General features: G+C 41.1%; 1 protein-coding gene and 2 pseudogenes across 1 annotated transcript; all 3 read left to right on the top strand.

Annotated features, from left to right (window-relative positions):
• The first annotated feature begins 1,367 nt into the window (after window positions 1-1,367).
• Window positions 1,368-2,108, top strand: LOC140926652 (contactin-associated protein 1-like; annotated as a pseudogene).
• A 4,495-nt stretch (window positions 2,109-6,603) lies between these two features.
• On the top strand, window positions 6,604-8,228 carry LOC140925664 (uncharacterized; annotated as a pseudogene).
• Window positions 8,229-12,018: 3,790 nt separating this feature from the next.
• Window positions 12,019-12,708, top strand: LOC140926651 (neurexin-4-like). The gene has a single exon (XM_073376369.1). The coding sequence runs from the start codon at window positions 12,108-12,110 to the stop codon at window positions 12,606-12,608; it is 501 nt and encodes a 166-aa protein (XP_073232470.1). The 5' UTR covers window positions 12,019-12,107; the 3' UTR covers window positions 12,609-12,708.
• The last annotated feature ends 3,409 nt before the right edge of the window (window positions 12,709-16,117 follow it).

Raw genomic sequence — 16,117 nt, 5'->3', positions numbered from 1 at the left:
GCCTATCGATTACTCACCGATTACCCATTAATCATCGGCAATAGCGAATCACTAATCAAATGATTATCCATTGATTACTCATCGATTACACATTAATGTCACTGATTTCATTGATGAGATATACCTGGTAATGAACATAGTCCCCCTACAATCAACCCCGCCGGTAGTTACATCCAAACCGCAGTTTTGTTTTTCTCAGAAATGGCCACTCTGTTTCCCATATGTTACTTATCTCATTGAACCACATAGATATGAGGGCGATTAACTCAGGAAGCATTCGCTAGGCGCACCTCATTCATAAAGCCAAAACCATTGATCCTCTGAGAATAAACAAACGTGAAGAACTATATATATAATAATTATGAAATCTTTATCTGTTCTTCGGTTTATTTTTTGTTAGCAGCCACACCTTACCACGTCATACAATGCAACTTCCGTTTATTATTTTACAGTAGTATTTAGTATATACTAAAACAGTGGATAGTGTTTTTCGTGCGCTCTGATTGGCTACTCAATCAGTGACTATCCTGCACCATTCACTAATTCACCTCCAGTTCCTCCGAGTCAGCCTAAGTTGCGAGCAAAATGCATTCCCGTTTGGCCGCCGTAACAAACAAAGAAATTTCACAACTAATCAAGCAAGCTGTTCCCGAAATACACGAAGGTTACGAAGTTCGGTTTGGAATTTTAAAATGTAAAGCTTTGTTTTCTTGACTTGAATTTCTCAATAAGACCGGTGAAAAAGTTTTTTGTTTACAAATGCAAATTAAGCTTAAGTCTTGCGTTACTTTACTTAGTTGACCTGTTCATAAATAAGCTTAAAACTAAATTTAATAATATTTTTTTTACAGAATGATTTTAAATACAAAAAGAATTCACAACTCCTTTTGAAGAAATTTCCCCGCAAGAGCTAAACAAATGCGTTCAAAAGTTTTATTGCTGGGAGCAAAACTAGCGGGCATGCATTAAATCACTTTCAAACAAGGTTCAGAAAACATGGTAAATGCATCGTTTTTTCCACTTCAGTTTTATTTCTGATGAATAATACTGACTTCACCGCGGTCAATCGAAAGAAGTTTCCAAGATCTAAGCAAAGTCTTCAAGCCTAAGGCTGCTATAACTTTCTCTTTTGAAAGTTTAAAATATCACAAGAAATCCTGGATATCTTGAATGTATTACCAAGGCACTGTTAATTTTGGTAAACGAGAACAGAAAAAGGAAAAAAAAAATAAAGAAAAAAAAAAACGGAAAATGGTTTACTAAAAAGTTCTAAGTGTTTAAAACTGAAACTGCTGTTATCCTGGGGGCTATTTGCTAGTATAAACCGAGGATCACATAATACTGTTTTCCTTGCAGATAATTCATGCAGTTCTATAAAGTAATTCTTCCTAGCAGCAGAAAGCGGAAATTATGACATTGATCCAGATAGCGAGGGAGGTTTGGCACCATTTACCGTGTACTGTGACATGACTGAAAAAAACGGTGTTGGCGTGACGGTCATCAGTCACGACAGCGAAAGCACAACAAAGGTGCGTGACGGCCTCGGTTGGGGAGGCCGTGTGGCAGCTACAGACGTGACATTCATTACACAGGAGCCAGTCTGTCTCAGTTAGCGAGTCTGACCAGTGTCTCCTTACACTGTGAGCAGTTTATCAAGTATGAGTGTTATCACTCGATGATATTAAGAGGCGGGTATGCTTGGTGGGTGTCACGTGATTCTTCTAAGATGACGTACTGGGGTGGAGCATTACCTGGCAGTGGAAATTGCGCATGTGGAATGAACAACACATGCGCAAATCCCATTTATGGCTGTAACTGTGATAAGAATGACCCAGTATGGCAAGAAGACAGCGGTCTCCTGACTGACAAGACAAATCTACCAGTAAAACAGCTCGTGCATGGTGATGCAGCAAACAGCAACCAAGGATACCATACTCTTGGAAAACTGAAGTGCTATGGCATAGCATAAAAGATAACTTCATTAAGTCCCGCAGTATTTGACTACGGATCCAGAATTAGTGTAGAAAATCAGCAATAGATAAACATAATTTTGTAGTTAGCAATGAAAACATTGAAATCGTCAATAATTATACCTATCTTGGAGTGAAATTTTCCCACTGCCCGATGAATATGCGTGAACAGGTCCGAAAATGTCTGACTAGTACTTCGCCCTATGTAAGGGTATCCGGATTCTAGAATCTGGGAAATTCTTGCTTGTAGAATCCAAAATCCGGGGAAACTTTCCCCGTGGAAAACAGCATCCAAAATTTGCATATTTTAGCCGCTAACGGTCGTCCAGCAATGAAATGTCGTTATTAGGATGGATAGTAGTATTGATGATAAAAATAGAAGGAAAAAGTTTTGTCGAGTCCGAAATCGAGTGGAACGCTTCAGTTTATGGAGACTGCCTCTTGATTTAGACATACTTACCTACAAGAAACTCTACATGAAGTGGGCATCGAATTAAATATTTCAAGCAAAGCTCAAAATTGACCGAGGCGCTTTTTAATATAAACGAAAGGCCGAAAAACATGTTAGTTGACCGTATAAGGCCTGTTCGCAATCCATACACGGTGGGCGCAAATGACGCCTGAAACACCCTCCTAGGAACTAATTTTGCAGCTTTTATCTGTTCGACCTCAAAGTTTGCTGGATAAAAGTTTTTCGACTTGCCAATTTTTGGCGAGAAAATGACGTCACAGGATTGATGTAGGATGCTGGATATCGAACATCGGAATTGGTGCAGTGCTCCACCCCCCGTCAAAGAGAGATAATTCACTGTGACGTTAGCAAAGATTTTACTTGGTGAAACAGAAATGTGATAATCATATACCTCGCTAGTGGTTACAGCAAGGAGCCCGAAAGTGTGACCGTTTTGAATTTATTCACATTCTTTCGTGCAGATTTAATCCAGTCACAAGCCAGCTGGAAACTGTCCTCGACCTCTGATTGGTTAATGCCTTCATGAAAGAACGTGTATTAATTAAAGGAGGTCACACTTTTGGGCTACTTGCTGTAAAGTGAGACAGCGTGTGTTTGTCTTAGGAACTCGGTGTGAATTGCTCCAGTCAAGTGGTATCCCATAGCGCCTTGCCATACTAGAGATCTCTAATGGTAAAACTCTGCCTTAGCAGGTGGTTTGATACTAACATCAAGGTGATAGTTGGTCCTCTGAAACCCCGTTTTCAGGTATTTCCTGAAAGTGTTCTGCCCAGCGCTCTTCCTGGTACCTCTCAGTTGAACGTTATGCACCTGATATAGGTGCTTTTGCAGTCCAATGGCCTCCACGAATACTTTGTGATCCTATGAATTATCTCTTGTTTCTTGTGCTGGATAGCAGCCTCTACCACTCTTGCAAGACTGTGAAGATATCTCCTCTTCTCATTTCTAGCTGAACGTTGAACTTTGACTTTGAAAACACCGCATAGAACATGCAATTTCTCTTTTAGGCGAATCAGGATTTGGTTCCCATAAGCTTGCCTTTTGTTCTTTTTCTTTCTACTGAACGTATTCTTTTTGAGATCACCCATTAAGGGAAAGGTGACAATGAGAAAGGTCACGACAATTATTCAGGCCGATTCTGATTTTTACGAGTCGGTATCAGCTGTTCCGATCAATGTTTTATACTTAAGAGTCTACTCATTACATCCAAGAGCCATTATGGCTCTTGTTACATGCCAACAAGGCAAGGCCATTTGCTTCCTTTTTCTTTGCAGATGGTTGTCGTCGCCTCAAGTTCCTTCCACCGGTCGATGGCCATTATTTGGCAGATCACGTGTTTTTAAATCTTACTATTGGAATATACACACCTTGTCATCACAGATGTGTCATGGAGAGTAGATGTGTGTCAGTAAACATTGGTCCGCCTGTAAACGACAAAGTTGTGTGTGAGCTTAGTGATTCAGATCACATACAGCACCCACAACATCTTAAACCAAGACACGGCTGGATTATAGAGGCACCAGTGAGGTACCAATGAAAAATAGGTTTAAAACATAAGTAGATAAACCACCGACAGCCTAATGTATGTATCACTAATTCTCGATAAAAAATAATAATAAATAAAAAAACACTAAAGCCTTTTACGTAGGCGGATGACTGATGATCCCGATGAGTTTCTGCTGCTGCTGCCGATGAAAATGATGATCACGATATCGACTAAGAAAATGGATGATAATGATACTGAAGTTTATAATAATTATGATATATAAATATATGTATTCGCCCCTATAAATCGAAAATTCCAGAAAAATCCCAAATCTTTCAACCTCGATGGAAAAAACACTTGAATTTTGCTGAAGTTATCGATAGGTTCGAGAGATCTAAATAACACCCTTTCTATCTTATACGATCTCAACAAGGTAAATAATTTTATATCTGATCTTAAAACTTGTATATTCTCCATTAGAACCTTTGTGCTAGTAATCCTTGTCTTAACAATGGGACGTGCTTCACAGGATATACGAGCAAGAGATACCTCTGTGTTTGCACAGAACGCTTCACAGGAGAAAACTGCGAGCAGGCTTCAGGTAAAATAGTAATAGAGGATATTACACGGCCGCACGGATGTACGAAACTAAAATCTTCATGCGGGGTACTACGGGCTTATAGTGTCTGCACGCCAGACTGGTCCTCGATGACTCTGGATTGCACTCTTAGAAAAACAACGCACATTTCAGTCCGCCATATATTCACACTATTCCCACAATGCATTACAAGCACGGGTACAGGAAAGCCAATATGCGTTCACTACAGGGCGGATCTTTTGGAAAGTTTTATGGAAACGATGTCTAAGGGAAGATCTAAGTCCAGATCTAACTCTTTTACGTCTTTTACTTTTGAAAATAAATTTCAGACGTTCCCGCCACTTCGGCTCTCGACGCTAGCACCAGGCCATCAAGTGAGCTATCTACACCAGCATCTTCATCTGTCACTCCAGCTGTCGTCGGATCGTTAACATCAACAACAGAGGCGCTAACCACCTCGGCGATGACCATCGATCCTGATCTGTTCACTGCCTCATTATCTTCTGCACTAACCGGAGCGATAAAGACTGGCATATCCACAGATGTTCTCCAGCCGCCTACTCCGGCTACTAACGCCCCAGCTCCAGCAACGGCTGTAACAACTCCCACGGTTCTCTCCGCGTCTGTGCAAGGATCAGGTAATCACCCACACCCTGACAGCACGCAAGCTTTTCAAACTATAAAAAGACCCAGGCCAATCCCAGCGAGAACTGTCCTTTTCTGGATTACCTTATTGATTTAACTCTTAATGTTAAAACAAGATGAGTTAAAAGAGAAAATATGGGCACACGAATATGTGGATTTGGGGTCATGATTAGTGTTTCCTAGCCCCAACTTTGACAATTGTGCAATATCGCTCAAACCTTCTGAAAATTCATCGGCCCCTGCGTGCTTCGCCGCCTAAGCAATTAAGTAATATAAATCAGTGGCTGTCTGCGTTTCATACTTTCGTGGCCGTTTATGTTTAGAACTCTTCGTGCAAAGCCACCAAGCTAATGAAATATGGGAAAATCGTGCGAAACATGGCCACCAAACCTGGGGACGGGCTTATCAAGAAAAGCAGTTTTGGCTCTTCCCATGTATTACGGCAGTCAGTCCCGGCTAAATTATAGCCCTGGGACTGGGTCCGTTGGGAACTTTGGCAAAAGGCAGTGACGAATTAAGGTTCGTTCGAAGTCGTTCTCTGACCAACAGGCCTACCTTGCGTTAACAGCAATCTTTTCTCCAAGGCGGTTGTTAATTTTTTCACTCTGGGTAGCCCTGTCGGGGCAGTAATTTCATGAAAAAATTCCTTTCTAGAGCAGACCATCTTGCTTCCAGCAGCGCTTCTAAAATAAGAAAAACGTCAAATGCAAGTGGGTTATGTATAGCCTTCTTGGTGATTGAGCAAGAGTTCGTGTAGAGAGGGCCCCGCGGAGGGCCAGAATTTAATATGACGCACGCGCGGTAGCAGTGGACATTTAGAAAAAATTCCAACCGTAAGCAATGGAAATTTTATAAAGAAATGTGGGATAACTAAGGCCCGGCTAAAACGTCGAATTGCACATGTGCTGAACTTAATGCGAGAGTTAAATGCATGTGAAGTGCGACTTTTGAATCAATTAAATTAGGCTGTTTAAATTGAATGCTGACTTAGCGTTGCTACCAAATTTACTCCTCCTCTTCAGGTTCCGAATTTTTGTCAAAGGAAGTAGCGTTCTATTTTGCGCAAAGCGTAAAAAGGAATAGGGATCAATAGCTCCTATTTATCATAGGCTATCTGAAATTACTGTCCATCACCTTCTCCATACAAATTTATCAATACATATACCCTTCAACAATCAAGTTAAGTAAGAGACTTGCCGGCTGCATGCTTAATCTCGTTGGGGCTGGTCCGGGCAAGTTCAGGCTTGTGCCTTTGTTCCTTTTGATTAATTGTGTACCAAATACGGACGAGGAAACAATGGGGCAAGGGGCAAGAATGACCAAGTGTGGGCCGAGATGAGTGAACAAATATCTCATTGGTGAATAGGATGATCTCTTGAGGAACCTTTTGCGAGTATATTAGGAAGTTATCGATTTCAACCTATTGCTTAAGATGAACAGACGGGGCAAGGATGTCAACTGATCAAAGTTATCAAATGCATCGCCTTAACCAAAGAGACTTCACTTAGAAGAGGATGAATGTGATGGTCTTTTTCACTGCCCAGAGCAAATTTGTAACCACGATGGATTTACTACTCAAAGATGCTGTAGAAAACACGTGAAGAACAAGCACAGTTGGTACTATTACTTCGACGAGAAGGCAGACAGTGCTCAAATCGATACGCTTAATGTCGATGAAACCACAAAATGTGAAGCCAGTGATCAGAAGATTACACGACGTAAAAGTTTCTCAAATTTTGTTGCGAGGACGAAGAGGAGGTCACATTTGATATTGTGGACTTTAGTTTATGTTCACCGAGTCTCCTTTTTAAGTTTGTTGATGCGATGCAGGATGATTGGCACCTCGGGCATACTGGACGCATAGGCTACTTGCATGCCATTGTAGAATTGGTGGATTATCGAAAAGTGAATGGAGCATCGGAATCGGTATTGACTGGGCTGACTTCAACAGAAATTTACTTGCAGAAGGTGCGCAAAACCGTTTCCAAAATGATGAGGTTGCAGTGAACCAGTGAGCTCCACATCAATGCCTTAGAAGCCAAGGGGCACTGGGCCACACTAGAAGAACTTTTGGAAGTCGTGGGTCACTCCTTGCCGCGCTACGACGGCGTGCTGACATCATGCAAGGAGAAACCGGGTGCTGTTTTGCCAACAGATTTATCTTTTGGTACCAAATTTGTGGCCGTCTATTTTTTTTATAAACGTCAAGGGCTCGTGCCCCATGTCATATTAACAATGGAAATGGTGAACAAAGCCAAGACTAACGGTGGATTTGTAGACCAGAAAATGTTCAAAATGGCTGGCAAATATGGCTTCGATTCTCTTTACCTGACTGAGACGGGCATGCAAGTGTTGGATGGCTACATCAACCACATTCGCCCCCTACTCAGACCGACCTGCGACTTTGTAATGGCCACAAGAAATGGAGGGCAGCACCTAAAGGTGGGAGGGCTAATGAGTAAACTGGTCTTTGATGCAACGGGAAAGTACGTTCAGCCGACTCGCTATCAACAGATAGTGGAGACCGCGAGTTCCAGACAGCTGAGCAGCAGCGCGCAGAGCACAATCTCCGAGGACCAGAAACATAACTCTGTTGTTGCAAGGGTTCACTATCAGAAGCAACGATCGCGCGAGGTGGCAAGTCAAGCACATGAACATTTGTAAAGATTGTATGGAGACAAAGGGGCAGTGCTTGAAATTGGCGTGCGCTCGAGGCGTTCAGGCGATTCTGCGTCTTCTGAAGATCGAAATGGTAGCAAAACTGATACTTCCTCAAACGACGAGGGAGAAACGATCGCAGAAACACCACCCGAGCGTCTTTCTGGTGTCCCAAGACTAGAGCGGGAAAATGCTTTTATAGTATCACGTTTCCCGGCGAGAAAAAAGAGTCTGATGTTCACCCCCGAAGAAGACAATTATCTTAAAGCAGGCATTGAGCGATACGGCTACGGTCAATGGAAAGCGATTCTCAGAGATAGCGAATTTCGTTTTCAAAAGGGAAGGACTGCCAGCTCACTGCTGAGGCGTGCAGCGCGAAGATTCGGATCACTTTCTTAGTTACCCTAGCACTTTTTAACTTACCCTAGAACTTTACATTTATGCCAGAATAAAAAGACATCCTTCAAATATAACTAAAAAGGCAATCAACAATATGACTCGGACCATCACAAGCATCGTTTTATTGTCGTATTACACAAAATAACCTAATTTTGACTTGGGAAATGGTTATCTATTTTGTTTGTTTGACGAAAGGTTTTGATTCGCTGGCTTTGCTTCCTCGAGGAAGCACCCTTTCTCTTCCTGGAGTCACTGGTAGTGGCTCGTCGGTGACACTTGGGAGGGGCTGTACTGAACGTTTGCGAGCGTGGCAATGGCGTTATGAAGATATGTGTCTGTAATTGAAAGTGCGGCATCCACTGATTTTTTGCAGGTGGTGCTTCCATCTCTGTGACCATCCAATCTGAAAGATTCGCCCAAGTCGTCTTCGTTCGGCAGAACTTGGAAGAGGCTGGTGACAAGAAATCTTTGCTCTTTCTTCAGGAGACCTAGGGTGACGCATGATCACTTTCGTTGCTCCAGGGCGAAATGGCAACCGTCCGTACCATAGTTCTGGTGAAACCTCGTCAGCTTATCTTGCAAGACCTCGCGATAGGCTTCCATAGACATCCTTCTCTCCTGATTCATGTCTGACGTCTCTAGGGTCCAGGTGAGCTTGTATAGTTCTTGCTCCATTTCTAGTAGCCAAGGTGTTTGGAAGGCGGCAAGTGCTCTTTCTCGTTTTCTCTTCAAGTCTTCTTGGAGAGTCTGCTGCCAGAGGCCTGCCAGATCGTTTTCAATTTGTTTCGGTATGGGCTCTGATGTATCCCTCGGAAGTAGGGTCACTTGTTCGCTTATGGCTCCATAACTCTTCTCAACGCACTGATGGTCTGTTCATCCTGACTACTCGCGTCCGAATCATCCTCAGTCTCGTCCGTTGAACCCTGCACACTCACTCCGACAGGTGAACCATCACGCTCGTCCAGTCCCTCGTCCATGCACAACGCACGAATCTGTTCCTTGTCTGCCGCTGCCAATACTCCTTCATCTGCGCTTTCATCATCACTCAGCTCGTCCTCTGAAGCTGATGTCGTGCATGCCCTGGCTTGCGCTGCAGCCCAAACGATGAACTCCATCGAATATCTTGGCAGCCATGCCGAGGCGCTTTTCTTGGAAGCTGGGAGCCTCAAATGTTGCCACATTTGAATAAAATGACGCGCGTGCAGTGTAACGGCATCTTCCACTGATGAAGGGACAGTAGTCCCGAAACGTCTGGATTTTCAAACAATTTAGCGCTAAGAACACAAGACAAATTTTAATTGCAATCATTCACAGTTACTACCTGTTGTGCGACATTCTCCACGTCGCATTCCAAGGGGGCTGATGCATGGACAGAACCTTCCATTGACGATGGTGAGGTAATCAGGAATCCAGTACTTGCTACTTGACTTGAAGTCAATGCTTCATCGTTGCTTTCGTCATTTTCGTATTCTTCGACAGTTGCTGCTTTTTTTCCTCGGCTTTCTGGGGGCCTTGCGCACTGATAGCTCCAAAGAAAAATGCTACATTTCTCACCCGTGTGAAAGAGATATAAACATCGCTCTTATGCAAAAAGAACTTCTATAAGCGCAAAAAGCAACATAGTACATTGAAAAGAAGATTCTTACCACAAATGGCCTTATCACAAGCGTCTCTACTATACAGACGTCATTCTAGGCTTTCTGTAGTCCTCCTTGGTCAATTTTGCATACGCATTGCGCTTTTACAATACTACACTTTCCCACGATTATCGTGCTCACAAAGCATAATGCTGCACTTTTTATGACCTTGCTATTTAACTGACGACAAGTATACTTCGTCTTGTTCATGTTGGGAATAATTTCTTTCCAGAACAGGCTTCGAGATTTAAGAAATGAAGAGATATAAAAAAATTAAATAGTTTGAAACAATTAGCGATCGAAGTATTACATTTTAAATTATTTTATCTTTGTTATTATTGTTCTATTTAGTTTGCCTTGCTTTCATTTGTGGTGTCCTACAATGTTATTGGTATAAGGGGGAACTCGTGTTAAAATGGTCTTATGGAGCTGAAACCAATCATAAGGTTGGAAGGTTTTTTAGCCTTTCTCGTACATATGTGTTACTCACACTAAACGTGAAGTCAAGTCGGCAGAAAACTCAGTAGGGTAGGGAAGGGATTCTCAGACGTGTACGTTGCGTTTAGTTTTCTGGAAAAATAAGCCATTCTAGGAACAACCGACGGAGTTGCTTGAGCACTAATCTAGATTTCCATTTCCTGTGATTGGTTTACGACCAAATGTATGGAAATTAATTTGTAAGGCTTTACTTTTTACTTGGTCACGCCATTGGTCAAACTCGAGAAACAACCTTATCTCCATCACCCCAGCCCCCCGAGGTTAGCTTTAAATTTGGACAGGTGAATTCAGGCGCGAAAACCTGTGCGGGATCTAGAATTTTTTTTGCCGAGGGCAGAGTACTTGGCAACAACTTAAGCCTTTTATTTCAGTCGAGTTTTAAAATTATCGTATTCCTGTACTGCCGCCAGAAAAATGAAATACAACAGCTGCCAAGGCTCCTAAGACGGAAAGGTGATGTAAATCAGGGCTGGCGTTTAATGTACGGAAGCTTAAGCTTAAAATAATTAATTGTGTGGTGCAAATGGAAAGAGAAAGACTGTAGGGAAAACGCAGTTCTCGTATTACTGAGCTTCAGTGAAATGTCTGAAAATGTTTGGAATATTGCTTGTGACTCGCGCTTGTGTTAACTCACAGTGTTCATTGACGCCGAAGAGATCTGTCAATTATTTTACCGTCAGACTCCTAACTTTACCAAAATGCCTTCGCCTTTTTGGAATGCATTAATCATTGTTGTGACGTTTACAATTTGTAGTTCAAGTTAGATTTAGCATACATTTAGCTGTGTAAATACACTGCCACGGAAAGGGCAGTTTGTGTAGACTGGAAATTATGGTTATTTAACAACCTCCCTGGGTCTTTTTGCAAGAAGATATACAAAAATATATAACTAAAGGAAAAGTTACGGAGTATCGGATATTGTGATTAGTAAAGGGTAGCTTACACGTAATGGATTGTCGATCTGAATTCGGAAAGGAAGCATATTCTAAACACAAAAATTGGCCTAATTTACCACTTTGGAGAGAATCCCTTTCAGACAGTTAGATTGACCCACATTACACATAAACTGTGAACTGGACGAAACCAAAGGGTTTCTGAGAATAAAATAAATAGACTTAATAAAACATTAAATTTCATAGGCTATTAGCATCTCAAATAAAGGGGTCTGACGAGGGAGAGGCGTGGTGTTGGGGTTTAGTAATGCAGACGAATGGGTTAGAATTCTTTTTCCAGACTATTACTGAGATCGAATTTCCGTTTTTGTTTTTAAATAAATTAAGTATAAATTTCTGGACTTCTTTGCATAAGATGAAGGTTATTCGTTTTGATTTTTTTTGGTTTTAGGTAATTAAAAGTATATAAATGGACATTTCGCTTTCAGCCTTGGCTAAACCTATTATTAATTATATTATTATTCATTCATCCTACGTGCACACCCTTTGTGCGAAAGGTATTGACGGCTTATTTATATCGCTCACATTGCAAAGTAAGATCCGTAGTACCATCTTTTCAGCTCCTTTATTAGGTTGCAGCACTTGTACTTCTGTCAAGACTCTTAAGTCCATTAAATAGATCATTAAAGACAAGAAAAACTAAAAATCTAAAAATAATAGCGAACCATCTTTCTACAGTTGCTTTATCATGCAGCCATTTAAAGAAGGGAGACCCTACAGCAGCAAGTGGAAATTACAACATTGATCCTGATGGCGAGGGAGATCTGGAGCCATTCTCAGTGTACTGTGACATGACAAACAAGAATGGAGTTGGTGTGACAGACATAAGTCACGACAGTGAGAGCAGGACTATTGTGGATGGATATGACGATCATGGTAGTTACTCACGTGATATTAATTACACAGGAGCGAGTCTATCTCAGCTGGCCGGTCTCACCAGTGTCTCCTCACACTGCGAGCAGTTTATCAAGTACGAGTGTCAAGACTCAGGTTTCTTTTTTTACTCCGATCCAGCCGGATGGTGGGTGTCACGTGATTCTACTAAGATGACCTATTGGGGTGGAGCATCGCCTGGAAGTGGCAAGTGTGCATGCGGGATGAACAACACATGCGCAAATCCCAACAGAGGCTGCAACTGTGATAAGAATGATGCTGTATGGCGTGAAGACAGTGGTCTCCTTACTGACAAGACAAAGCTTCCAGTAAAACAGCTCAGGTTTGGTGATACAGGTGGAAGTGATGAAAAAGGCTACCACACTCTTGGAAAATTCAAGTGTTATGGCACAGCATAATCACTTGGGTATCATACACACAAAGTTATCGGTTAATGTCATAATTTATTGTTTTTTAGTGGAGTGTTAAAAGAAGTCTGTAAATACAAGCATCTGCAGCTCAGGAGTCAGTTAAAAAAAGTCTTACCAGTGTAATGTACGAGTTTTCAGACTCTAAAACGATACCTACACATACTCTTACCAAATGATTGCTAAAATACACTCAGGTTTCACCGTACAAAACATCGGATTGTATTTATAACGAAAAAAAAAACATTAAATATTATTAGCACTCTAATAAGCAGCAAAGCTTCGGTACTGTTGCAATACACTATTGCATATTCAATTAGCCGACAATTGTTCAGATCGTTTTTCCCAATACGGACCATTCTTTGTTCATATCCAATTAGCTGTAGATCGCGCTAAAGTTATTATTCATTGTGCAGTGTAACTTTGTAGTTAAAACCGTTAGGACGCTGAATAAACTTCGCTCGTCAAAAGTTGTCTTGTCAGGATATTTTCGCGAATTTCTTCATGCTGGAAGCGGAAAGTACATGGGGAAACAGGTACCATGCACGAAAAATTAAATTTTCGCAAATTTGCTCAGGACAAATAATATGGTGCAAACGAAGAGAAAATCAAAGGCAAAGACGGGTAAATACCGCATTTGCATACCTGCCTATTTTAACATGGGGTCGTGAGAAAATGCGGCATTTGCCATCTTTGCCCTTTATTTGACCTTAGTTTGCACTTTTTTGCACCACATTTGCACTAAATAAATTTGGTGTAAATCATATTTTTCGTGCTGACAGCAAGTGCTTCGCGGCGTGAATAACGCCTGAGCGTGAGAGCAAAGTTATACTGACTTCGTTTTCTTAATATACCTGTGAAGTGGAAAAATTGCTTTTATAAGTGTATTGTTATCCAGGACCGGTATGGTTTTGGGTGACTTGGCCCCGATCATGATGTATTTGTTGTTGCTCAATATTATCCCTCGTTTAAACTGTACTTCAGTTGGTTCCAAACTCATTACCATGCATTACTATACGCCAAAAGAAAGGGAAATAAAACTTAAACCAGGAATGAAATTGAATCACAACATATGCATACGATTGCACGAATTTCGTTGCTAAATTACCGAAAACTACACCTTAATCACAGCCGTTAAGGTTTGTGTGATACACTAGCAAAACCTGCAATGAGGGGATCGGCCCCTGTGACCAGACTTGCATGGTCTGTATATGGCGTAGATAATCACGAATGACGGAGTATCTGCTTTGATGGGAGATGTCCGTTATTGAAGGTTCGAAGGTGCACCCTTGTCTTTAAGATAAGAATGTATTTACAGTGTATTCCCATACCCAGGCATGTAACGTTACGTACTGATGACTCCATACAAATCCTTGTAAATTTGACTTGGATAATCAATGGTACGATCTAAACAAATTTTAGAAGCTTTTTTTGGAGTAACCAGAGCGTAATAGTACCACGATTTCACCACCAATTTGCACTAACACGATGATTTTTTTTGGCAATTGTACTTTTACCGATTTCTATTTGACCCAATCCCAGAGTTGCGTAACTTTTTTGTGACGTCATAACTTCTTTGCTACTATAGGGGACACCAACTTAATATTTACAAACGTTATTTTTTTGTTACAAGACCCAATGCGCTTTTGATTGGCACTTAAATAGGTCACATCAGCGTACGCGTGAGTATCGCTATTGAACTATCACAGCCTGTGTATAGCTGGTAGTTTAGTTTGGCCAGCGCGCAAATTAGCAGCCCGAGCCACGAAAACACACCCACAATCGCGATTTCACTGAAAAAAAAAAAATACCAAAAAAAAAATAAAAATTACATTAAAAATTAATTCAAAAATGTTAAAACTGTTATCAGCATGCAGTATTCTCAACGAAACTTTTGCTTGTATATCACCATAGTTCTATAATCAAACTCGATGGCGGCCACGCAAGAATGACAGAAATACACACGGGACACACTTTCTTCAGTGTGCTCTGAATTTAAAAGAATCTAGCTATTTGTTGTTTAAATAAGATTAAAGAAAGGAAGTAACCAAAGACAAAAAACTAACAGAATCATCCACATGCACTTGAACGTTTGTAGTAGGCGTACTTTCATTAGAACATTCTAGGGAACGTTTTGTCTTTAAACCAAAATTTTCAAGAGAACTTTTGTTAACAATAATCGCGCTCCTTATGTGAAAATCACAAGTTTCGAACCTCGTATGTAACTGGTAAGTAAAAAAAACTTCGAATATCTTTAGCAGACGAATGGAGCGGTTATATCCAGAAAGTTATTTAGCCTTTCTCGACTTTTAGAAATTTCTAGGCCATAAAAATAAACAATAATTAGTTAAAAAGTCGTTGGGTGCCCCTGATCATTGAGTTATACACATGCATTTTCATTAGGGACCATTAGGTCGATCTTAAAATATAATTATCCTTGTTTCTTCCTACCACCTGCTTTAATTTTGACTCCCTCCCTTTAACCCATTCGCCACTGGAGATTTTGCCGAAAAACACATTTTGAAGCTAGTAGAGCGGTTTTCTGGTCACTATAGTGCTATAAAGAGATAAAACTTACTACAAGGGTGTTCTTCGCGGCCTTCTAATCCAGATGCAAAATATTAACTTGCGAAGTTCGGGCATGCGCAGAAAGCAAATTTTCGAGGTTTAAAAGTGATACAGCAGTCTTGACTTTTACTTGTCGCTTTCTCTCCTTCCCTCTTTTTTCTCTTTTCTTGCCTCATTTTTTTTCTCTTGCTGGGCATTAAGTGGACTTCATTTTGGTGGGAAAAGTTTTGGGAAAACCTTAACCTCCTAGGTATTGGTTTGGAGATTGATCAACCTAAAAAAAGGTACCTGGCACTCACTTTGATTTGCACTGGAGAGCCTATAACGTACTACTACTAATAATAATAACAATAATAATAATAATAATAATAATAATAATAATAATAATAATAAGTAATGGTAACGGGACTGAGTGGAGTCCAATTCGGTCTGTAATCATACGAGTGATTAACAAAATAGGACGACCGCGTCGCGGGAGTCCAATTTGTTTAATCAAGAGTATACCGTATTTATTCGATTAACCGCCCTGGGCGCTTATTAAATTTTTGGACCTTGAGGGTGGGCGCTTATTCGAGGTGGGCGCTTACTCGAGGCTGGGCGCTTATTAAATTTTCACCATTTTCAGCAAGTGAAGTATGTTTACTTCGCAACAAAACAATAAATGCTAATAACAAAACGCGAAGAAGTAACAACGCAAGATTTCTGTAAAATACTTTGAAGAAAACTCCGTCCTCGGGGAAGTCTCTTATTAGAATTTATTCTTTCAGGTGGGTGGGGTGGGGGTGAGCGCTTATTTGAGTTTGATTGGGAGGAGGAGGGGGTGGGCGCTTATTCGAGGCTGGGCGCTTATTAACTTTTTCTGCCTTTAGTATGGGCGCTTATTCGAGGTTGGCGCTAATTCGAGGTTGGGCGCTTATTCGAATAAATACGGT

Source organism: Porites lutea, chromosome 2, assembly GCF_958299795.1.
Source record: "Porites lutea chromosome 2, jaPorLute2.1, whole genome shotgun sequence".
NCBI lineage: Eukaryota > Metazoa > Cnidaria > Anthozoa > Scleractinia > Poritidae > Porites > Porites lutea.
The sequence above is the reverse complement of the archived record's forward strand: the minus strand, read 5'-3'. Positions and strand labels throughout refer to the sequence as shown.